Source organism: Pinus tabuliformis, chromosome 4_1 (genome assembly GCF_031772625.1).
Source record: "Pinus tabuliformis cultivar Carrire ecotype Pingquan chromosome 4_1, CPIR1, whole genome shotgun sequence".
Lineage (NCBI taxonomy): Eukaryota > Viridiplantae > Streptophyta > Pinopsida > Pinales > Pinaceae > Pinus > Pinus tabuliformis.
The window spans coordinates 804,638,384-804,663,077 of NC_142303.1; the positions used below are offsets into that span (position 1 = coordinate 804,638,384).

At 39.7% G+C, this 24,694-nt stretch overlaps 1 protein-coding gene across 1 annotated transcript in view; it reads right to left on the reverse strand.

The window, feature by feature from the left end:
- The window catches only part of LOC149178661 (uncharacterized), a 197,433-nt gene that overhangs the window by 37,875 nt on the left and 134,864 nt on the right, over positions 1-24,694 (reverse strand). The window contains exons 16-21 of the mRNA XM_089422190.1: positions 5,286-5,689; positions 4,758-5,181; positions 3,307-4,608; positions 2,902-3,162; positions 2,501-2,791; positions 1,802-2,284 (exon numbers count right to left, since the gene is read on the reverse strand). Of these exons, the coding sequence (XP_089278316.1) occupies positions 1,802-2,284; positions 2,501-2,791; positions 2,902-3,162; positions 3,307-4,608; positions 4,758-5,181; positions 5,286-5,689 (3,165 nt within the window). The remainder of the gene's footprint in view (positions 1-1,801; positions 2,285-2,500; positions 2,792-2,901; positions 3,163-3,306; positions 4,609-4,757; positions 5,182-5,285; positions 5,690-24,694) is intronic.

The following is a 24,694-nucleotide window of genomic DNA, read 5'->3' on the forward strand; positions in this document are numbered from 1 at the left end:
AAGCCCAAGCATGAAGAAGCGGTAAAAATGACGGCCCAAGCATGGAGAGGAGAAGGTTAAGAAATCCCAAATGAGCAATGGATGGATTGGGAAAACCATGTAAGTCTTTGCATCCCTGATGATATTACAACTTATTTTGGAACATTCCCAATGAGTTCCTAGGTCCTCGAAATGCTAGAATGGAGGGGACAAAGGGATTTTTTGGGGGTGTGGGGATGCGTCCCTATGTAACATAAATAAATAGAAGGGAAAAAAAAGGAAGAAACTAGATTAAAAATTCACAGCTTAAATACTATATAAATTTGCAAGAGATGAGGAAGTACACAACATCCTAAAACCCTTCCATTACAAACCATGTGAGGCCACTTTACTGCCATCAACATTAAAATTTGTTGAGAAGGATGTGAAATCTTGGGAGGCTTGTCAAAGAAAGAGATAACCTTCCCAAAACAAAGAAATGCCCCTCAATCGTTCTTCGCAATCAATCCATTCCAAAAATATATTGGACATTAGATAAACCAACGCTCTCCGTGTGTTTCGCAACATGGACTAACCGCCTCTCATGGATCCTTATCTCTGGCGATGAGATGGTTGACTAACACCTGCAGGTTTTGGTCTAACAGTGATCATGATTCCCAACAAGTGGTATCAGAGCGTAGGTCACGATTTCAATACACACCCAACTCGTGTTGGGGGGGATATTGTTGAAAAGGATGTGAAATCTTGGGAGGCTTGTCAAAGAAAGAGATAACCTTCCCAAAACAAAGAAATGCCCCTCAATCATTCTTCGCAATCAATCCATTCCAAAAATATATTGGACATTAGATAAACCAACGCTCTCTATGTGTTTCCCGACATGGACTAACCGCCTCTCATGGATCCTTATCTTTGGTGATGCGATCATTGACTAACACCTGTGGGTTTCAATCTAATGACAATCATGATTCCCAATAAAATATAGCATTGATTCTATAGATTTAACAATAACAACATCACATAAAGGATGGAACCATATACTCATTCATTTGGATTATGTAACTAAATAGGTTAAGGTTAAACCTTATTAGGAAGCTAGCCCTTGGGGGACAACTCAATTGGTGATCGGTGTGACATGAAGTGTTATGTAAACTATGAGATTCAAGGTTCAAATCCCCCCAATTAGCCCGTGTCAATGGGAGTGGCATACATAAGCACCTATAAGTATAGTGGTAGCGATCAGAATCAAAACCCTTTCACGCGAGTATGAAACCAACCTAGTTGCCAAATCCTCTACTTAAATATTTAAGCACAAATATTATTATTAACAGAAAAGAAAAGAAATAAACCTAACCCTAATTAGGAAGCTACAACGAACAGTTGGTACAAGAACTTATATTAAGATGAGTCTTCCACTACAAAATCACAAATCACAAATAACACTTGCTTTCTCCATGAACTAAAATTAAAAAAAAATTAAAATATCAATTGACTCAACCACCTAGAATTTTGACAACCATAAAAATAAGCAGATTTCCATAGCTTCCGTTATTTACACAATATACATTTTTCTTTCCCAATAGGTACAACTCATTATGTACAAAAATTTGGCTTTATGATAAAAATCCTCAATAGTGAAAATTTGGAATGGAGAAAATATAAGACGTGTTGCTGCTAATCTAAGAAAAAACAAAACGTTGAATCTACTAGCAAAAATAGCTGCGTCAAGTCAATCAAGAGATATTTCGAATATGTAGATAAATGTTCTTAAAATGAAGACAGGGGCAGTTAGAGTAAAAAGAATCTTGCACAAGATGAATCAAACCTGAAGCTCACAGGCCAAATTTCTGTGCATGTTCTTCAGAGTGTCCATGACATTCATGGCAGCTTCAAGTGCCATCACTTCTGATGCTTTCCAACAAAAGCCAGCATTACACCTAACGCCACATTTAGAATAATTTTTCCCCACAAAATTTGACTGAAATGATTCCAAGCCTCCAGAAATATTCCCATCATATGATTGTGTTCTGTCTGATTCTTGTCCTTGAAGATTTGAACCATCACTATGAGCAGTCAAAGTCCCAGCCTGGGGAAGTTGATTATTTACAACTTCAAAGGTCAGTTTGCTTGCACTTTGATGCGAGGCTACCGAATTACTTTCCGCTGAATTTAGAGAAGATGAACTAACAACTGAGGCAGGTAACTGTTGAACCCGTTGCCAAGCAGCTACAGTTCCCCTTCCCAGTTCTGATTTGTTAGCAACGTTACGATGTTCTATCAAATATGTTTGCAAACAATAATAAAGAGCCTGCATAAACAACAGCACATCAGAAGCCCAGTACCATACACATTTAGCTGCTCACAACAAAGCTTCTACCGTTAATAACTAGATCTATCATAACGTTTTCTATCAAAATTTAGCCAATGAAAACTCGGATACACTCACTTATAGCAAGTTAGAGCAAGAATACAAGATTTGACATTAGAAAATATATCTATTCAGAAACTAAATTTATATACAGACCTGTGGGTAGTCTGTTGCTATTTTGAGAAGAACAAGCTTGCAATGAGATGCCTCAGGCCTTTGCAAGGAAAGCAGTAGCTGAGGTATCCATGACAGCCAAACCCAGTGAGGTATCTGATCCAAGTAATTATCAAACGCTTTCCCCGCAGGCTCATTTATCGTGTCAAAGCTCAATAAATACAGAACACGTGCTAAGTAAGTTCTAGGATTTGAAATCCCATACTTAATGCCTTCAAGAAAGCATCGTACTCCATATTCTAGCAATAGCTCTTCATTACTCTCTTTATAAACCTACACTCAATGTGGTAGGCAGAGCTTACAAAAATAAACTATGGCAGCAAACAACATTTATCAAACAGTGTTAAAGAAGACATAGTTGCAATAACAAATACAGGAATTACCTGGTCACAATAGTTTCCCCAGCTTATCCATCCTTTAGATAAATTCCTGGAGAGTCCGATCGCAGAGGAATATGCCTCATTAGCATAGGTACCGTTATTCATTTTCTGGAAATATTCTCCCTTAAGGCGGAAAATCTCTGCCCGGTGTTGACTTGGAAAATTTTCCAGATTGGTACTATTAATTAAATTGATCCCAGTACTTAATTCCCCTCTCATTTCTAAATAAGTTTTTGCTTGTTCTCTTATTTTCACAAATCTTTCCTGCAGATGAGTTTCATAGGTCACAAAATTAGGTCATTACATTTCCAATAATGTTGTTTAGTAAACAAATAACAGAGTGTTCCAAAAACACTTCGAAATAAATTGCAGAAGGAAAAATATAACAGAGCATATAAAGATACGTGCTTGAACTTCCGTTGTGAAATAGCCAGCATTTTTGTTCAGCTCAGTTACACACACATCATAAAGACCTTGCTTGCGGGCCAAACGAGCAAGCTTGTTAATGCTCCATGCCTTGTCACCATATCCAAGTTGAGGAATCTGGGTGTTTGTATTTGAAAAATCTTTAAATGAATTTATTACAGTATTATACATGTGATTCCTCCACTGAAGCAAATCATTCCAGACAGAGAAATTATCCCAATTGTTAGGAGTCCTCAGCCTCCAAATTTCAAAAATATCTTTAAAGTCCGCATGGCCACCGTTAACCCCTCCAAGAGTAGTAGTTCCAACATGTTGGTTGTTGCCATTCTCAATTTCTACAAGAACCCTTGCTGACTCTTGAAGCTCTACCAACTGCTGGAACTGTTGTAAAAGTGGTAAATGAGATCCAACGGACATCTCAGGTAGTTGCCACCAATGATTTAATGCCAGATCAATAACTGTAGCAAACATATTTTCATCTTCAGTAACTCCAGTAATGCTTCGATCATGAAGAGCCATATAGACTCGTACTAAATGAACCTTCGATGCATCTTCCACTTGGGCCTTGGAAAGCACATTCTCTTTCAAAAATACCCAATCAGGAATCTTCCATAGACAGTCAAGTAATATATTATAATTCTTAATGTCCTTAGCATAATCTACCAGGAGTTCCCATTGGTTCAATTGCCTTGCACAGGATATCCAATGCTCCTCACAAAAGGTTATTTCAGCCTTGGAAACATTGTTGTCGTATGTACCTTGGGTTGCTTGACTCATTAGTTTGAAAAAAAGATCTTGAGCACGCTGCCAGTATCCATGCTGGACTAAGGAAAGTCCTGCCTTCATTTCAGTGGTGATCATAATTTTCTTCCATAGTCCATAGCGTAAATCTTCCTCGTTAAGCATATGATATAGTTCAGCAAGTTCCTCACAGCAGCTTGTTTCATGAGGATATAGCATAACATGACTTTCCATTATAGCAGCAGCTATATGCCATGCATTATAACTTTTCCCCAGAAATGTGAGAAGCTGACTTGGTATTTTAGGCCGAGGGTTACTGTAATAAAGTCCCTCTAGTAGAGCTTGTATAACATTAGGTCTCTTATCTTTCTGTCTGATGTGATAGTCTTTAGACAACAGGGTGATCACAGGATTAACCAGCATGTTTTGCTCTTCCTTTTGTAAGGAACACCATGCAAATGAAAACACTAATACCCACAAGTGATATGCCACATTTTCATCTGTGTGTGCAAGATTACTCAATGGAATCAAAATATCTGCAACCTGAAACAACATATTTTATTAGTTATACAGCTAAATTTTCACATCCACAATCCCAAAAATTCCAAACAATATAGTCTTACAGAAGCAACTTTCCAGCATAACTTCTACACAAGGACAGCATGACAAACAGAGGGAATGAGAATATAAACCTGAAGCTTGCTTGCATCATTCAAGAACCTTGCATGCTTATTCACAAGCTCAGTAAAAGAAGGTTTTGCAGCAATTCCTTCTCGAGTGTCACCTACTTGATGCATCACAGCATGCTCTGGGATGGCACCTGAGACTATTAGAGGAGGCAATAGTGCTGAAGTTGGAGCAAGTTTAATACTTCCGCTCTCTACTGACATAGCCAAAAGAAGATCTAAACCCTGTTTTAGCCAGAACACATCACTTAAAGCTTCCCATTCTTGAGTTTCTATTATGTATTCTAATCTTGTAAACATAGTTTTTCCGAGGGATTGATGATAAATGGATAAGAATTTTTGTCGCATCTCAGGATCCTTTGCTCTCAGTCCCAACATGTGCTTCCTTTCCACCTTCTGAAACACTTCCCGTCCTACAGGCAATGGGCACCTGACAAACATCACGAGCATTAGTGAAAATAAAAATATGTCAGATATTCCTTCTTTTATACAGTACAAAGTTCAACTATTGAATCATAAACATTAACCACTCACATGGTTGAGTCTGAACAGAGTCGATAAAGTAATTGAAGATATTCCCTATCCCACTCTTCCAAAATGAGTGTAGATAGATTCTGTCTATCAACTTGTGACAGTCTTTCTAGATGTAAAATTATGTCCTTGTTAAGGTCTATACTATATGTTCCAGAACTGGATGACCTGAAGTCCTCAATCCAATCCTTTACCATGTGAAGTATAGTGAGGAGGACACTGGCATCTGTGCCTTTTTCAGACAGTATAGATTGCACTATCTGGCTAATCAAGCACTTGTATTCAGGCACAAGCATTCCTCTTCCACCAATAAGCTTAAGTATTGACTTCATATTGGACGTAACTGCATCAAGATCAGATTTCGAATATTCAGTAGCACTTGAGGGTTCACGATTTGTCCTGTGAAGCTGTAGCAGCACAGCAAATTTCTTCTTAATAATGGAAACAAGTTTCAAACAACTGGAAACAAGGAAAGTCAGACAACAGATCGATACCATCAAAACTTGAAACCTTGACCATACAAACAAAGGAGAGAGAGCACAAACATGCAAGCAAAGTTACAAACGATACAAATCAGAATGTTAGAGAAAAATATCTGTGGGCAAAACAGTACAATGAATTCAGCATCCTACAATTTAAAGAATGATATGGAAAACGTAAGATTTCCACAAGGAATTTTTAGATGTTTTGAAACATGTTCAAGAAGTCAACAATAATATGTGTTGACTCTGCACTTGTAAAACTGTATTTTATAAAATCAAGTTGTAAAGGAACTTCTAAGAAATTGAGTTGATAAATTCTATAGCTTCACACCAGATCTAGGAAAACAGCAGCAAACAAAGGAAGATTTAAGCTCGTGTTATCCTAGAAATAACACTAAAGCAGCTAGAAACATTCTTTGTTTACTGAATTAATTTTGGTATTGCTACAACAAGATTGTAATGAATGGTCCCTGTTTTTATTGAAGATAGAATTATTTTATAAAAATACATTGATTGATAGATCGAATAAGAATGAATGATTCAATAACCCTCATGACGGTTTACTTTATAGCATTGACTGTTCACGAGGTGAAAGGGTACATGCCCTTGACTTTTCATTCAATTAATTAATTAGTTTATTATTTATATTTATAGCCTTGTTGCCCTCGCAAGGAATGCTTTGTCCTCAAAGCATAACAAACATGATTTTCTCTAGGTGGGCACGTCTCCATGGTGAAATGAAGTTTCTCTATGTTTATGGGTTTGACTTTGTTCACACTTTGAGTGTTGGTGAGGTCTGTGTGTTTTGTTTGCAACTTTTTGAGAGTGGAAGCTTTAACACCAGCTAGCTTATAAAGTTGTCCTTGCCAATTAAACTCCATGAACTATTCTTCAAGGTTTGTAGTGTAACATCCCAACTGCATCAACCATTCCACACCTAGCACTATATTCATCTCTTCAAGCGATAGAGCATAGAGTTGTATTTGTAGTTGCAACTCTTGTATCTGAATTGACAACATATGACATTTTGCTACTTTGACCTTTTTTTCCATTAGTGACCATTATGATGAGGGCTTTGGTCAAGTACACAAAAAGGTTTAGTTGTTTAGCAACACCAATGTCTATACAGTTGTCAGTATTTCTAGAATCTATGAGTATTGTGACATTTCTATATTTTATAACTCCTTTAAGCTCCAAGGTCTTAGGTTGTGGTTGCCCTATCATCGCTGTTGATGGAGATGTAGAGTTGCCTTTTTTTTCTTAATGACTAGGTACATTCCGTTCTGAGATGTGGTGGAACATATTTTGTAATCAACGGTGGTAATTAGTCTTTGGGAGTAATTATCTTTCCTTGAAGTTTGTTATTTCCGTTTATATTTGGTTGAATGCATGAGATTGAAGCTAGTGATGCTGTTTGTAGTGTATCGTCATGGTCTAAAATCCAAAAGGAAAAAACCGAATAGTTAGTCAAGAATCAGGGCCAAAAAATGTTATCATGAATGAAATGATGAGATGTGTGATGGTGCCAGAAAATGTGTGGATCGACGGATTAAGGAGAAAAGGAATCATAAGATGATAATAAAATATGTCGAAGCACCGAGAACAAGAAACTTATCCCCAACAACAGTGCCAGAATATGTTGTTGCTCAAATTGTACACATGAATGCAACAACGCTTAGGGTAGGGGCTATGACTTTGATCCTGACCCTCTCTGTTTAAGTTATCTCCCTATAGTAGGCTAAGCGGGGTAGTCCCTATGGATGAAATGAAGAATTTGGGAGACACAACTGAATGGCCTAGAAACTTGGTCAAAGATAATTGGCAAGTTTAATTATTGAGATTATCAATTAGAGACCATTGCCTTGGGAGTCAAATTACTTGCTCAATATAGATTAGAATCCAAGTTACCGTATGAACAGTTGTTGCTAGGATGAAGAACTATCCTATATGAGATGCAACACCTAAGACTAAGTGAGATGCAGACTCTTGGTTAATTTTAGTTAGAGTGCCTATTCTAGGTGAATCTGTTATGTAAAAATTAGTGAGTATTTAATTTTAGGTTTATTTTTTATTTAATTTTAGGTTAATTAGACGAAAGGGCATGACCATAAGATCATGCCCTTTCCCAAACGGTGCCCATGGCAGTATATAAGCCAGGAACCCCCAATGTAAACAATCATCTTCATTCAGTTAATCAATAATACATACATATATATATATATATATATATATATATATATATATATATATATATATTTTCTATGTATCAAGAAGTTCTTCATTTGGTATCAGAGCAAGGTCAATCTTCAGGCACTTCCCTGCTGCACAACCTTGTTCCGTTCTGTCCACACCCTGTTTTGCTACTTACGTACTGTTCTGTCCCATTCTCCATTTTTTCCCTTGCGTCATCGCTATTCACGTTCGTTTTTTTTTTTTTTTTTTTTTTGCGTTCCCTGCTCTGGCAGTCGGGTTGTCAACAACCCGCAAACCCTATCGTTGAAGCCATCTCTCATCCAGCAAATCCTCGGTCCATTTCCGCCATTCGTGTAATTTCCTCTGTCCATCTTTCTATTTGCCCTCGATCCTATGGATTTCGTCTTCCGTATTGTCGTACTAACAAATATTGTTTGGGATCAACATTATATTATATAGTTAACTATATAATAAGTTATAACATTAATTAATTATATAATTTTTTATTGCATAATTAATTAATATATATCTATATATAAAACAAAAACGCTGCAACGTCAGAAGTAATACGCTGAACCCTCAGGGAATCGACATCATTTTTCTCTGCGAAGGGATCTGGGGTTCCGTGTGGTGGACCTGCGGCTGCGTGGAATAGTCTCTGCAGTGATATCCGCGTTCTGTTCATTGCGGTGAGCTCGAAGGTGTTATCTGCTCGAAGGTTTTTCTTTTGAACAGTCAAACAGGAGGTGACCCCCACCAGCAGACGTGACTGTCAGCGGTTGTTAAGTTATGGTATGTTCTATGCTTATAACAGTTTACTTCTTTTTCTTATTATATTCCACCGATTAGCAATCACATGTACATAAAGTAAAGTGCAGATAGAACATTAAACGATCGACAGAAAACAAGCCAAGACAAGAGACACAAGATGTGGCGGCTAGCCAGGGACAAACCCCACAATGTGTGGGGAAACCCTTTGATCAAATCTTCTTTTATCTTCAATAATTCAGTAGAGAGAAATAGTACAATAAATCTGATTCATATCAGTAGTAGCAAACCCTAGATCAGCAGCATCAGCATTAGCGGCTTCATTATCAAACTAGGGCAGACGATATCTCACAAAGCGACCGTCGGATTGACTTCATTCCACCACCAAAAGTTTCGGCTTGCAGAGGAGGTTCAGATGAACCTACAACGCAATTCAGATGAGGAGATATTCTAGGCCACGCAGGTCAATCTTTACTTCTGCAGTTGCAGCTTCAGTTTCAGCAGTTTTCGGCTTCAAACTAGGGCAATCGATATCTTGCAAATCGTTCATCGGATTGACTTCATTCCACCACCAAAAGTTGCAGCTTTCAGAGGAGGTTCAGATGAACCTACAGCGCAGTTCCAAAGAGGAGATCTTCTAGGACACGCAGGTCAATCTTTACTTCTGCAGTTGCAGCTTCAGTTTCAGCAGTTTCCGGCTTCAAACTAGGGCAGTCGATATCTTGCAAACCGTTCATCGGATTGACTTCATTCCACCACCAAAAGTTGTGGCTTTCAGAGGAGGTTCAGATGAACCTACATCACAGTTCCAAAGAGGAGATCTTCTAGGCCACGCAAGTCAATCTTTACTTCTACAGTTGCAGCTTCAGTTTCAATAGCTTCCGGCTTCACATGTGTGAGAGAGACCCATTTCAGCGCAGTAGAGAAGAGACTCATTTCTGCGTAGTAGAGAGAGAGAGATGTGATGAGATGGGTGAGTCCAAATGAGGAAAAGTCCTCTTATATTTATACACAACGTTGGTGGGTGAATAGATGCGACTGTTGGGCTTCTGAGCCTACATGAGTTGTAGGTCGGCTTGATAATAATTCCATAATCAAAATAAATTCATATCTCCATGAATACTTATCGGAATTGAATGATCTTTATATCAATCCTACACCTCTCGACGAGAGGAATCTAATAAAAATATTATTAGCCATGAATAAGATGACCCACATGAAGTTTTGCCCTGGTTGCCAATTTTAACACTCCCTCTCAACCATGGAGAACTTCATCTGCAATCTGTCTATCGGTCGTTACTATTCATCCATCAAATGCACTGCCTTGTACAGCTTGACCCTTGCCCTGCTCTGCTCTATTCTGCCTGTTCTGCTTTGTCTTGTTTTGCCATGCACTGATCTGTACTGTTTTGCTCTATTCTGCTCTGCTCTTGCATTGTTCTGTTCTGCTCTGCTTTTGTCTGAATTATGAAGAAGAAGAAATGATCGAGGATGTATCATACTGACTCAAAGTTAGTCTCAGAGTATGTACCACTGGTCCCAGACCAATCTCAACCAACCCAAAGTCAGTGTCATAGTGAGTACAACTCCAATGGTCCCAGACCAATATCATCATCCACTGACTCAAAGTCAGTCTCAGAGTATGTACCACTGATCCCAGACCAGTCTCAACCGACCCGAAGTTAGCGTCATAGTATGGTACAACTCCTACCACTGGTCCCAGACCAGTATCATTGATCCCAGATCAATGGAGGTCATCCTAGCGTAGGGAGTACGGTAGTTACAACGATGCGTCCATCGGTACTACTATGGTCCCTAACTTCATTTCCCTGCTCATTGATCAGATGAGAGGTACTTCCCATGAGTCCCAGACTGCATGGGTAGGATGCCTCGATAGGAGAACTAATCAATCCTGTCCTCACAGGAGAACACATCAATCCTGCTACAATTGCCATGGAGAACACATCAATCCAGGCCTCACAAGAGAACACATCAATCCTGCTACAATTTCCATGGAGAACACATCAATCCAGGCTGCCATGGAGAACACATCAATCCAGGCCTCACAGGAGAACTAATCATCCTGCTACACAGGAGAGTGAATCATCATGTACCACAAGAGAGTGAATCATCTTGTCCCACAAGAGAGCGAATCATCTTGTTCCAGTGTGCACCACCAGGGGAGGGTGAGTCACCCTGTGGTCATATGTTGCTCCTGTAGGAACCGCAAGCCCTCAAAGCTCCCAGAGCTCAATGTATGCAACATGCAGGACCCTTGTACAAAGGTTTCTTGCCGACTCCAAGTCGTTTGGGAAAATCACAGATTAGATCTTTCCTCGGGACTTTGACAAGGTGTATCAACCTGTACATCATCTTAATGTGATGGAGCTTCCTTGCTCATACCATATCCCAGATGATGTCTATCTGCTGGAGCAATTGACGAATACGGGATTCCTCAATAATCGAATCCCACCTTTGGTTGTTACAGAGAATCACAGTGGTATCCAATGTAAATCCAAACAGCTCACTGAAGAGCTTTCGAAACCAGACTGCCTCACACGAGGTTATGCTAGCAACAATATATCCTGCTTCGGCGGTGCTCAAAGCCACCGACTTCTGCTTCCTGCTCATCCAGGATATCGAAGCAGATCCCAAGGTGAAACAGTACCCGGAAGTGCTCTTACGGTCCACCACACTGCCTGCCCAATCAACATCAGTATATCCAAGTAGTCTCACATCTCCGGCAGTGTATCTTAATCCATGAGAGATTGTGTCCTGAAGACATCTCAGAAGATTCCTTACCCAGTGAGGCTCAACCAAATATGAGCTCACAATGCTAACTGCAAAACATATGTTCGGATGGAGGTTCACCAAGAACATCAATGCGAATGAGTTTTTGAAACTCAGAGGCATTTCCCAAGTCTGGTCCGACATCACTACCATATAACTTCTAAAAGTTAAGATCCTCGAGGTAGTCACAGGCTTGCAGTCCATCATACCGAATCTTTCCAATATATTTACCACATATTTTCCTTGAGATAGGAAAATTTCCCTTGGCTTCTGCCACACTTCAAGTCCTTGGTCCTTCATTTCAAATTCAGAAGCCATCTCCCTCTTACATTTGTGAATGAGAGGGTTTGCACCTGTTAGAAAGAGGTCATCCACATACAACACCAGTATGAGAGGCTTGTCATCTTCAACCTTAAAGTAAAGGTTAGGATCAGCTTCACTCCTAGTGAATCCCAGCTTCATCAAGTAGCTATCGATCCTCTCATAACATGCTCGGGGTGCTTGCTTCAGCCCATAGAGAGCCTTCAACCTGCATACATGAAATTTTCAATCATAAATCTCAAATCCTTCAGGTTGCTCCACGTAGACCTCTTCTTTGATCAAACCGTGCAAGAACGCAGTCTTGACATCCATCTGATGTAGGTTCTATCCTTGTGAAGTGGCAAGGGCTATGATCAAGCGGATGGTCGTATATCTGGCAACAGGTGCAAATATCACATCATAGTCTATACCTTCCTTCTGGGAGAAACCATGAGCAACAAAACGAGCCTTATACTTTTCCATACTTCCATCTGCTGCATGCTATATCTTGTAAATCCATTTGGAAGTAACAACTGTCTTGCCCTGGGGTCTGGGAACTACTTCCCAGACATCATTCTCCATAATAGACTCATATTCTATGGTCATAGCACCCTTCCATAGTTAATGCTTGACGACATCTGAGAATGATGAAGGCTCATTTTGTATGATCGTGCTCATGATGGTCAGGTATCCCTGATACCTATTAGGTTTCTTACTTTCACAAAAGGTTCCTCGGGGTGCAGCATGTCCTTCAGCATCATCAACTAGGCCCCTAAGCCATGAAGGCCTCTTCCTAGAAGAGGAAGGCTCATGTGGAGGAGGATCAATCAGATCCATGGGTTCTTCTACATCAGGCATTGATTCATCAGCCTTTTCTTTCGGTTCCCTGCTGTCGGCTTCTTGAGAGCTCCTCAAAGTCGGAAGATTGTTCACCTTGTTGAGAGCCATATCTTCGTCAAAGGTGACATCATGAGTAATTACGACTTCCCTTTGACCAGCTACATAGATTCTATAGCCTTTAGTATTTTCACCATAGCCCACGAAAATTCCCTTCTTTCCAGATGCACCCAATTTATTTCTTTTCTCTTTCGGCACATGAAAATATACAGGGCTTCTACTTGTAAATGGGTTTTGAGTCATGAGACGTATGACTGAATTAGACGAGATTCTGATAACCCAGGTACTCGTGTTACTAAGATTTCCCATTCTTGAGTGTATTTGTCTACACTTCCTTTTTGTTGTAATTTGATGAATTTTGAAAAGAACTCTTCTTCCTTTACACCTTGGAATCTTTTAAAGAATGCATCCTTAAATTTTCTCCAACTAATGATGTGTGTTGTCTCCTCTAAGATCAGATTCAGATTATGGACAATGCATGGTGTCCAAAAGATGTGGTCATACCTCCCCTCAATAATTAAACCTGCAGCTTTGCAAACCGGTGCATTATCCGTGATAACTTGCACCACCTTGTTAGGCCCTATTTGTTCAATAGCTTTTATAATAACATCAACAATGTATTGTGCATCTTTCACCTCTCCTGAGCAGTCTTCTGCCTTGATAAACATTGCTCCTTTGGGGGAAGTGGCAATGATATTTATCAATGGTCTGCGCCTCATATCTGTCCAACCATCTGAGACTATGGTAACCCCAGAGCTACTCCAGGAAGAACGAATTGGAGCTAAAATGTCCTCCACAAGGTCCTTCTTATTTTTGAGACGCTGGGTTCTGACTTTCTCATAGTTGGGCCCCTTGTACCCGCGAGGAGCTTTGTTAACTGCCCTTATCATATCTTGCCAGTAAGGAGAGCGAACAACATTGAATGGGATACCACATGCATAAATGCACCTAGCCACTCTGGAATCAGTTTCTTCTCTTGCTTGCACATTCACCAATCTAGCAATTCTACTATCCTGAACTGAAGGGGATGCCCCTGGGCCTCTGGTATTTTTGGGTGCTGGTTGTTCATGTTGTTGAGTGTGACCAACTCTCCTCTTTCTTGCTTCAACTACAATCCTTGGCTCAATGTTAGATGGAGCTTGAGTAAGCTCATCATGCCTTCTCTTAGTACCATCCACCTCATCTTGCTCTCTTTGATATGCCCTCCTTGCCAACAGATCTGATGTTTTTGTGCAACCTGAAATCCCCTGTCCTCCTCCATGCAATAGATGCGCCTTCACTCTTGGGTAGGAGCCCTTGTACGTATTATTGCAAAGATTGCATCGCCATTCCCATGAGCCACCACCTCCACATCTTTGAAGCTTCGTCACATGCCTCCAAAGAGGATAATATTCAGCCCTTGGGTTGGCCCTAGGGATTGAACTTGCAGCTGCACTTTGGCTAGAAGCCATTGCTGCAAAAATAAATTAAAAAAACAAATCTGTAAATAATAAAAACTTTTTTCATATTTTTGGTTGTATAAACCCTCGAAAAATTAAAGAAATAGTAAGAAAAAAACTAAGAAATGAATGTGGCTTACCCAAATTAATTTTCTGTGGCTGAATCTACCCTAAAATGCCAGAAAAGAGGAGAAATATGGCTGTAGCTGAGCCAAATCTGCTGCAAAAATAAATTTAAGAAACTAATCTATCAATAAAAAACGTTTTTCATATTTTTGGCTACCTAAACCCTAGAAAAATTGAAGAAATAGTAAGAAAAAACTAAAAAAATGAATGTGGCTTACCCAAATTAATTATCTGTGGCTGAGACTACCCCGAAATGCCAGAAAAGAGGAGAAATATGGTTGTAGCTGAGCCAAATCTGCTGCTACTGAAATCTCCTGCTGAAATTTCTTTCTCTTGCTGCTGAAATCTCTTTCTCCTGCTGCTGAAATCTACTTTGCGCACTGCTCAAAACACCCTAGCTGAAACAACTGCCAGTCTCCAAGAGAAACGACTCGCTGAATAGTGTGATGAGAGAATGAGACAAACTGCTCTTTTATAACTTTAGAATAGGTTTCTAGAACATCCCAGAAACCTAAAAATTTTTTAAAAACAAATTAAAAAAAATAAAATAAAAAACAACACACAAATTTGGGGAAACGCGGCAGTACGGCCGGAAACGCATTTCCAGACCGTACGGTACGCGTTTCCGGGTTTCGTTTCGTTTCCCGAGAGGAAACGACCCCTAGGGCCACGTTTCCTGCAACTTAGGGGAGAAGGAATAGAGTTATAGACGAGGTTCTCAATCCCTATAATCCTTGGGAAAATTGGATTCCCAAATTTTCCTTGACAAATAATCTTTATTAAGAAGTGGGACCATACAAGGCCAAGTGGATATAGTCCAAGTTCAGGGATGCAACATAGCAACCAATGATGTTCCTATCCTAGACAAGGTGAAAGGAAAGGACCAAACAAAAATGTTTACTTCAAAAGGTTGAATTGATCTTGTTGAGGTCTAGCCTTGGGGATGCATAGGAAAAATTCAATCCTAGAGCTAGGGCTTGGGATTCCCAAATATTCCACCATTAGAATTGCCTCAAATTTGGAGGAGACGGAGGGGACCCACCAACGCAGTACCATGTAGGAGATCAAAATTTTTCTTTGGGTCAATTCCCAGGAAATTGATGCCCTAGTTGAGCTAATGGGGTTAGACCTAGGGAAAACTGAGAAAAGCGTAAAAAAGGGTTAAAATGATCACCCTTTTTGAGGGATCAGTGCCTAATTCACTTGGGGATATGGAGTCAAGGATGATGATGAGTAACAACTTGGTTTCTTGATCAAGGAGGCCCGAAAAGTCAACTTCATCCAATGTTGAGAGAAAGAAAAGAAAAGTGACCTTCAAGCATTTATACTTCAAAAAAAATGATGCAAGTTTATCAAGACAGATAATCTCTAGGACATTTCATTCATATAACATTGGCCCATACATTAAATTAGCTAAAACATGCTTAATTCCACATTTCAATTATGCAAAAACTAGCCCTAATTTTAGCAATATGCAACAACAAGAATAACAACGTCAAAATTTACTTACAACGTTATAGAATATATCCAACCAAAATTTCATTTACAAGACAAAGCTCCAAGACATGAAAGATAGCCCAAATCCATATGTCAAAATTCATCCATCTCAAAGACAAATATCCTCCAAGAAAAAAATGTGAAGTTCTCTATGATTAGAGAGATCCCAAGTCAAGTGATGATCCAAATGAATGTATCTAACATCAATATATAGCCTCCTAAGGAGTTCGAATTATCCTATGGGACTACACCAGCCCCTAATGATAAAATAAGGTGCAAATAAAACCCCTATTGGTGACAAGCCCACCAAACTAGCTCACAAGTGTAAAAATAAGCTTCACAAGGGGCCAAATTGTAGAAATTCCCACTGTAGATCAACAGATTGTGCAATAGACTAAAGCAAAATACATGATCTACTTCTACAACAAACTTTGCGGAAGCTTAATCGAATATGAGCAAAATCAATGAGAACACATAACTAAGAATGAGAAATCAATCACACATAACACAGAAGAAATAACTCGCGGAAAGCCTCAGCCTAAAACCCCAATATCTGTATTATCATACAAGTGGAAATATGTTCGAGTTACAAAAAGAATCAGCGCTCAAGCTATCTTGCACTCTTTACAATCAAACAATACAGATCACAGACTGAATAGACATTGTATATGTCCTCCTCAAGCCCTCCAAGCCTCCTATTTCCTTGCGAAATTTTTCTTGGGGTCCAGTGATGCCACATGTGTGAATTGGCCTCATCACACTTACAAAACCTGAAGAAGTAACTGCGCAATCCTCAAGGAAAGAATTCCTTCTGCATGCAAGGGATATTCACAATGGAATACTCTAGCAACTGATAGTACACTGTCCCTCCATTTGATCTCAACTGGGTCTCTGTTTGAACTGACATGCATGAGTTATTTATGAGAGAATATTCAGTTATCTGAAGTGCAGAAGTTACATCCATGCATGCATTATCAAAATGAACTCACAATTAATTCAACACACTGTTTGAATTAATCTAACTAGACTTGACTCAATTAACTAAGCCAACTAATTACAACTCAATATTACAACTCATCTTTATCTCTTTAACTGATGGATAAATTCCTCAATTAATGGAAAAACTGTTGCATGTCCCCACATAGACTTCATGTTTGATTTTCTACAACTAATTAACTCATGGTGAATTAATTAATTATTTTACAAACAGCTGCTAAGATGAAATTCGAATTTTACTTCTCTATTTTAGTTCAGGGACTAACTAAAATAGGAAGGTATCCCAAAATTCTATTTATAGCAGTACTAAATTTAGCACTTCTATATTTAGCATTTCTTGTTGCTATTTTCAACACTCCCTCTCAACAAGAAAGGGATTATCAGTAACCCCAATCCTGTCTCTGTGGAACTCGAACTTGCATTTTGACAATGCCTTAGTCAAAATATTTGCATCCTGTTCCTCGGTCGAAACATACAGCAACAACATGATCCTCTTGACCACACAGTCTCGAAGATGGTGATACCAGATATTAATGTGCTTGGACCTGTCATGAAAAACTGAATTCTCAGAGAGTTTGATACAAATCTGATTATCACAGTAGATCACGGTTGGATCCATCCTCTAACCAAACAATCCCACTAGAATCTTCCGCATCCAAATGTCCTCACATGCAGCCTGACTAGCAGCCATGTATTTAGCCTCTGTTGAGCTAAGTGCAACTAACCTCTATTTCTTGCTGTACCAAGAAACTGCAGTTGAACCAAGGTTGAAGATTCCTCTAGAAGTGCTCTTTCGGTCTGATGGACTCCCTACCCAATCCGCATCTGTGAAGCCCTGAAGCTTCATCCCTCTGTTCGTCTGTACCACAATTCGAATTGAGATGTGCTTTTGAGGTATCTCAACACATGCTTCGCTGCCTTCCAAAACAGCGTGGTTGGCTAAACCATAGCTTGACTCAGTTGGTTCACCGCAAAGCATAAGTCAGGTCGTGTGTTCACTAGATACATAAGTGAACCCATTAGCTGCCGATAAACAGTAGCAACTACTACCTCACCTGAAGTAGCATCCTCCTTCCTCCAGTTCCCAGCTAGAGGAGTCTGTATGGGCTTGCACTTCTCCATGTGAAAGTGCCTGAGTATCTCATTGGCATACTTGCCTTGAGACACAAATACTTCACCATATTTCTGCCGCACCTCCATGCCTAGAAAGTAGTGCATAAGACCCATGCCTTTCATTTCAAACTCTCTTGAAAGGTCCTCCTTGCAAGACTGCATCAACTGATCATCACCTGTCAAAATCATATCATCGACATAAAGAAAAATGATCAATGGTTTACCTTCTACCATGATGTGGTAAAGGTTCGCATCTGCTTCACTCTTGGTGAAGCTCAACCCAGTGAAATAGTTGTCGATCCTGGTGTACCAAGCACGGGTGTTTGCTTCAGCCCATACAAAGCCCTCTTGAATCGGCACACATGCGACTCCTGATTGAAGGTCTCGAAACCCTCTAGCTGCTCAATGTACACCTCCTCCTCAATCTTCCCATTGAGGAATGATGTCTTCACATCCATCTGGTGGATATTCCACCCCATCTGAGTTGATAGTGCCAACATCGATCTAATCGATGAGTCCCTTGCTACGAGAGAAAAAGTCTCATCGTAGTCGATCCCCTCAACCTGTGAGAATCCTCGGGCAACAAACCTTGCCTTGTCTTTCTCAACACTACCATCAGCTGCTTGCTTTACTTTGTAAAGCCATCTGGAAGTCACCACTGACTTACCCTAAGGTCTTGGGACAACATCCCACACACTGTTCCGAATGATAGAGTCGTACTCCTCTACCATTGCATCAACCCAGACTAGTTGTTGCACTGCCACCTTGACTGAAGAAGGTTCAGTATCTACACACTCCCCAACTAGGGCCATGTACCCAGTGTACCGCTCAGGTGACCTGCTCTGTCTACGCTGAGAAGATGGTTGTCCCACATTCTCCCGCGCATCCAACATCAACCTATCAGCTTTCCTTGAGCGTTTCCGTCCATCTCTTGAATTCTCAGCATGAGTGAATGTCTCCACTTCCGGATCCTCTGCATGTCGCTGCTCCGCATCAATCTGAGGCTCATCCTCCTTAGGGACTGAAAGTTCCTCCTCTGCATGCAACTTGAGCTCCCTCTCAAGTGATAATCGCATGGCTTTCTGCTCGTCGAACTTTAGATCCCTGCGTACCACTGTCCTCTGACTGGTAGGCAGGTACACCTGATAGTTGTGGGGTGTATCCATGTACACCACAAGTATTCCCAACTCAGCTATTGGATCCAGCTTCCCCGGGCATCTTTGGTCACATGACAGTAGACTGATGATCCAAAGATTCAGAATTGACTCACATCTGGTCGCTTCCCGAAAAAGGCCTCCATAGGTGTCTTCATTCCCAGTATACAGTGTGGGCTTCTGTTCTGCAAGTATATTGTTGTATTGCATGCCTCAGCCACAAATGCAGTGGTAAGCTTTGGTCATGCAACATCGCTCGAGCTGCTCCCACAATCGATCTGTTCTTCCTTTCGGCCACCCCATTCTGCTTTGGGTTATGGGGTGCCGTCAATTCCCATTTAATTCCTTCTGCAGCATAGAAGTCTTTAAATTGTTGGGAGACATACTCTCCACCATCGTTGCTACGCAAGGCTTTTATTTTATTTCTAGATTCTTTCTCTGCCAAGGCTTTAAACTTACAAAACCTCAAGAAGGTTTGATCATTCTTTTGCATAAAGTAGATTCAACATCTACAAGAAAAATCATCAATAAAAATAACATAGTACCTTTTTTTAGCAGTGGAGGTTGTAGAGAAAGGTCCACAAACATATGAGAGAACTCGCTCCAGGATTGCTCCAGCTCTACTAAGTCGATCCGGAAAGGAAGATTTTGCATACTTACCCAAGGTACAACCGTTGCATGTATTCGTTTGCTCAAGTTTTCCTTTGGGTAATCTGGTAGAAATCTACTACATGATCTTTAGGGCCCCATGTTGCAAGTGCCCCAGTCTTCTATGCCATAGCTCGCCAACATCTTGGCTCTGCACCATCTCAGCTTTGGACTCATTGCAACACAGTCTTCTACCTCTAGCTTGTAGAGATTCTTTACACGAATCCCAATTCGCATTGTCTGTCCAGTACCAATATGCCTCAGGAATACCTTTCCTTTACTAAAGATTACATCATAGCCTTTATCTTCTAGCATAGCAATAGACACAAGATTCTTCTTCAGACCTGGTACATACATCTGACGATCCTTCTCCTCCAAGGTACTGAAAAGATTCTTGTCACCTGACATGTAGAATGAAGCTCCACTGTCCAGGTACCACACACATCCCACCATGGATGAAACCATGCATGCGATAAGTGAGAAATCCAACTCAAATTGTGAGGCCAGTGCCTCACCATCAAATCCGTTCAAGGAACCCTTCTTGGATTTCTTTTGTGGACAATTCGTAGCATAATGGCCCACTTCATGACGATGAAAGCATCACACTTTCGATTTGTCAAATTTCTTCCCACCATGGGAAGAACTAGATTTGAGATGGGATGCCTTCCCTTTCCCTTTCCTCGCCTTACTCGCTAAGGCTAGATTTTCCTCATCATCTTGCTTCGATGAGGATCCATCTCTAGTGCTTCTTCTTATTTCCTCCTGAATCAAATCCGACCAAAGTCGTTCCCAATCTCGCAGTTTCTCTCTTCCATTAACCGAGTCTTGGTAGCTATGCTAGCTCTTAGGAAGACAGAGGAGTGCAAGAATCACCATGTCATCATCAACGGTCATGATCCCTACACTTCCAAGCTCATCCCTGCAGGTGGTGAGCTTGTTCAAATACGTAGAGATCATGTCGCCCTTTTCACACTTGATTTTCCGAAGCTTCTCTTTCAGCGTCAACTTCCTCTGATCGCTGCTATTCTGATATAGATCTTTCAATGTTTTCCAAATCGAAAACAGTGTCTCCTTCCCATGGAGACTCGAGACTATGTGGTCTCGAACTCCCTCTAGAAGGATTCTCCTTGCTCTATCCACACATTTCTTCCATTCCGCCAATTAAGTAGCATCAGTTGGCGTGGGTACTTCTTAATCAATGAAGTCCTTTAGACTGTTGTCCTCTAATACTGCCTCAATGCGATCCTTCCAGGCTATATAATTCGAGCTGCCATCAAGGGCATACTCGAGTCTTAAACCACTGAACGCCATTGGTGAAATTGAGATGTGATAAGAACTCGATCTATATTCAGGAACCACAAACTTCGAACTTCTCCCTTCTTGTATATTGTTCTTTGCCTTGATCACCTTTGCTCCGATACCATGTAGAAATTCCCACTGTAGATCAACAAATTATGTAATAGACTAAAGCAAAATACAAAATCTACTTCTACAACAAATTTTGTGAAAGCTTAATCGAATATGAGCAAGATCAATGAGAACACATATAACTGAGAATGAGAAATCAATCACACAAACATGGAAGAAATAACTCGGGGAAAGCCTCAGCCTAAAACCCCAATGTCTGTATTATCATAGAAGTGGAAATATGTTCGAGTTACAAAAAGAATCAGCTCTCAAGCTTTCCTTATATATATGAATTTATATGAATTTCTCATTTTTATGAATTTCCTTTCATTAACTGCTCAGGGCTCAAGGACAAGAGCATGATGTGTAAAATATAGCAGTAATTACCCAGTTTTAGGTAGGGCCGTTCATTTCCCTCTAGGGTTGGGACAATCATGGGTTCCTAAATGATAAAGGAGGGTCATCTAGGACCTATGGACCCAATGTGATGACCATAGATTGGGGCAGAGCTCATGTATTGGCTTTTGCCCACGTGTTAATTATTTTTTCCCTGGCCATCTTTTGCATTTGTGGTACAATTTCCTGTTAAACATGGCCGATTCTGCTTTTTTCTTTTTCTTTTAGTTGCTTCAACCTCTGGGGCATCATTCTAGGCCTGACCCAAGGTGGGGGAAAGGGGATAGGGAGGCTAAGCCTATGTGGACCCAGAATGGAAATGTGGACCTAGGTGGGAGAAATGATGAATGGGGGTATAGTGAGTGGAAAGGGAATAATATATGCAGATAAAGGAGTGGGACCACGCACCCAAAGTCGGGTTTTCCCAAGTAGTACAACCGTAGAAACAAATGGTCGATAAAGGACTTCCCATGGGACTAAGATCCAAGGGTAACATCCAAAAGAGACCAAGGGGACAAGAGCACAAACTAAGCCCACCCTTTCTGCCAAATCCCCCCATCAATCCATACCCAGAAGCATGCATGAGAAGTAAACCCAATACTCAATTACCAAATGACAAGACATACCTTTAGATTCGGGAGGCCCACCTTCAAACATATGATCAATATAGGTGGGTGAGGGACCACATGGTTGGCTCATGTGGCAGAGCAATGGCACAACGAGCTAGCAGGAGGCTGCAAGGGGCTACTGGCTATCGACTGAGGTCCATCATAGAGAAAAAAATTCTCCTGGGAATATCACCCACGAAGTGGTGGGTAACCAACCTCATTAATGATACCTCCCATGGAGTTCTAACCACCCAAGTGCCTGCGTACTTATAAGGGATTTCACACAAGAGAACTGCAAGGTCACCTGTGTTAATCACATATGAGGGTCTAAACTTCGCAAGTTGGGTGAGAAAGGTGTTCCTATCTTCTTAAAACCAAGCTTATGCCTGGAGGTACGTTTTAAGGATGCATTTCTAATCCTTAAATGATATGCAAGATATGAGTGATAGCTTTAAGTGAGATTGTTAGATGATTTTTAAGTACTTCAAGTTAAATTACTTAAGATTCAATGATGTTCAACAAAAGAGCATAAAATAAGTACTTGAAGTGCAATTATAGGAACAAATCTCACTAAAGCAAATGTGCCAATGAACAACTTGATTTACTAATTAAAGTTATTCAAAACCAATTTATCCATTGAACCAATGAGACAAGCAACTTCCTATAGATTATCCAATCACAAGATTTATTCAATGACTTAACAATCCCAATGAGACAAGTGCCCTAAAACAATGACAATGGAAAGCAAGGAGCACCAATTTATCAATGGACTTGATATGCAAACTAGAAACCAAATGAGGAGCGCTCAAAAGATATATAAAGTGATCTTATTAATTAGCAATCTTAATGTTCTTAAAGTGATAACAATAAGAAGCAAGAACAATATTATATCACTTTAGCAATTAGACACAATGTTCTTCAATTAGCAAGATGCTATAAAAGTAACAAGAGAAAGGACAAGATACACTTATGCAATATCATATTATCAATAGAACTTTAGAGCATTAACAATCATTCAAGATTCCTACAACAAGATGCTCAATTAGATGACAATGAGATTACCTTTCTTAGGGCACAAATTCTTTAATATTGCTTTAGATGTTTACATGTAATGCAAATGGAGACAAAAAAAAAATTGTGCCAATAATGCAATGCAAAATACAAAGAGTCACCAACAAGACAACAATTATATTTCCGCAATGATTATGTAACGACCTATCTATAAATATAGAGAACGCAAGAATAATAGCAGGCATACGATGCATGCATATGATAGCTACATATGCATGTATCACATACACCGCACTGGTATTTATATACTAAATTAACTATAAGTACCAAATACCATGACACTTCTTCGAATAGAGGTTCTACTCATCGATCAACACCCATATTGCTTAATGTATGGGTAAATATTAAAAGAGGACTATATAAATTATATATTCATTATTAATAAAAATTATATTAATAAATTAATAAAATAATTAAAAATATATATAAGAAATTAATTAAAAGGGGTATTAAGTATAAAGTTATAATGTTTATATTAAAAGGAGTACTTTAATAAAACATAATGTGAATTATTAAATCATAAAACATATATATGCGTGATCTTTAAAAGAGATAAGGGAGATGATACGTGACATGGGAGGGTGTCACCAGCAAACTAAGCAGTGCGCTGCTAGAGGAAGAGCAGCCACCGCCAAGGAACCGGATAAAAACCACGGAGCAGAGATTTAGAAGAGGGGAACAGAGGGAAGAAATTTGGAAGGAGGCGGAACATCATCTATGGAAATCATCTACAGGAAGAGCCTGAATTGTTCTGAGGTTCTGGGTACGGGGGAGCAACCGGCTTCAACTGTTGAAGCTTACTCGATTGAGTAGCCAGGTTCTGCTCAGTTTAGCTGGGTGGATTCGGTCTTTTGGTAACCGAAGCAGAGAGTTGGAGGCATCATCAACCGCAAGGGTACAGGTAGGTATCCTCAACAGTTTTGTCAGTTAATTTGTTAGTTAATTTTGTAAGACTTCAAGAAAAATAATTACAGGTTCAGGATAAAATCTCTTTTACTGTTTTACATCTATTTTTCCGGTCTTTACAGATTATTCCAACCAATTAGAGCAAAACCACTTAAATCACTTTGCCAATGAGAGAAATGATCATTAAAGGCCTCACAATGAGTTTCTTGTGAATTTAGGTGTTCCTTTTATCACTGTTATGATTTATATCAGAACTATGAATGCATATATCAGACCTTAAAAATCATATGACAGTCCTCTAAATTCACTTAGAACATCAAAAATGCAATAACCCAAATCTTTCCTATCACTTGAAATTAAATGTATGATGGTTATTGGCATACTTTAAATTATTTTAGGGCTCTTTTAAGGTGTGTATTTGTTAATTTTAGTTTACAATGGTATGTTCTATTCTTAAAAGTCATATGACAGTCCTCTAAATTCACCTATAACATCAAAAATGCAATGACCCAAATCTTTCCTCTTACTTGAAATTAAATGTATGATGGTTATTCACTTACTTTAAACTATTTTAGGGCTCTTTTAAGATGTGTATTTGTTAATTTTACTTAACAATGGTAT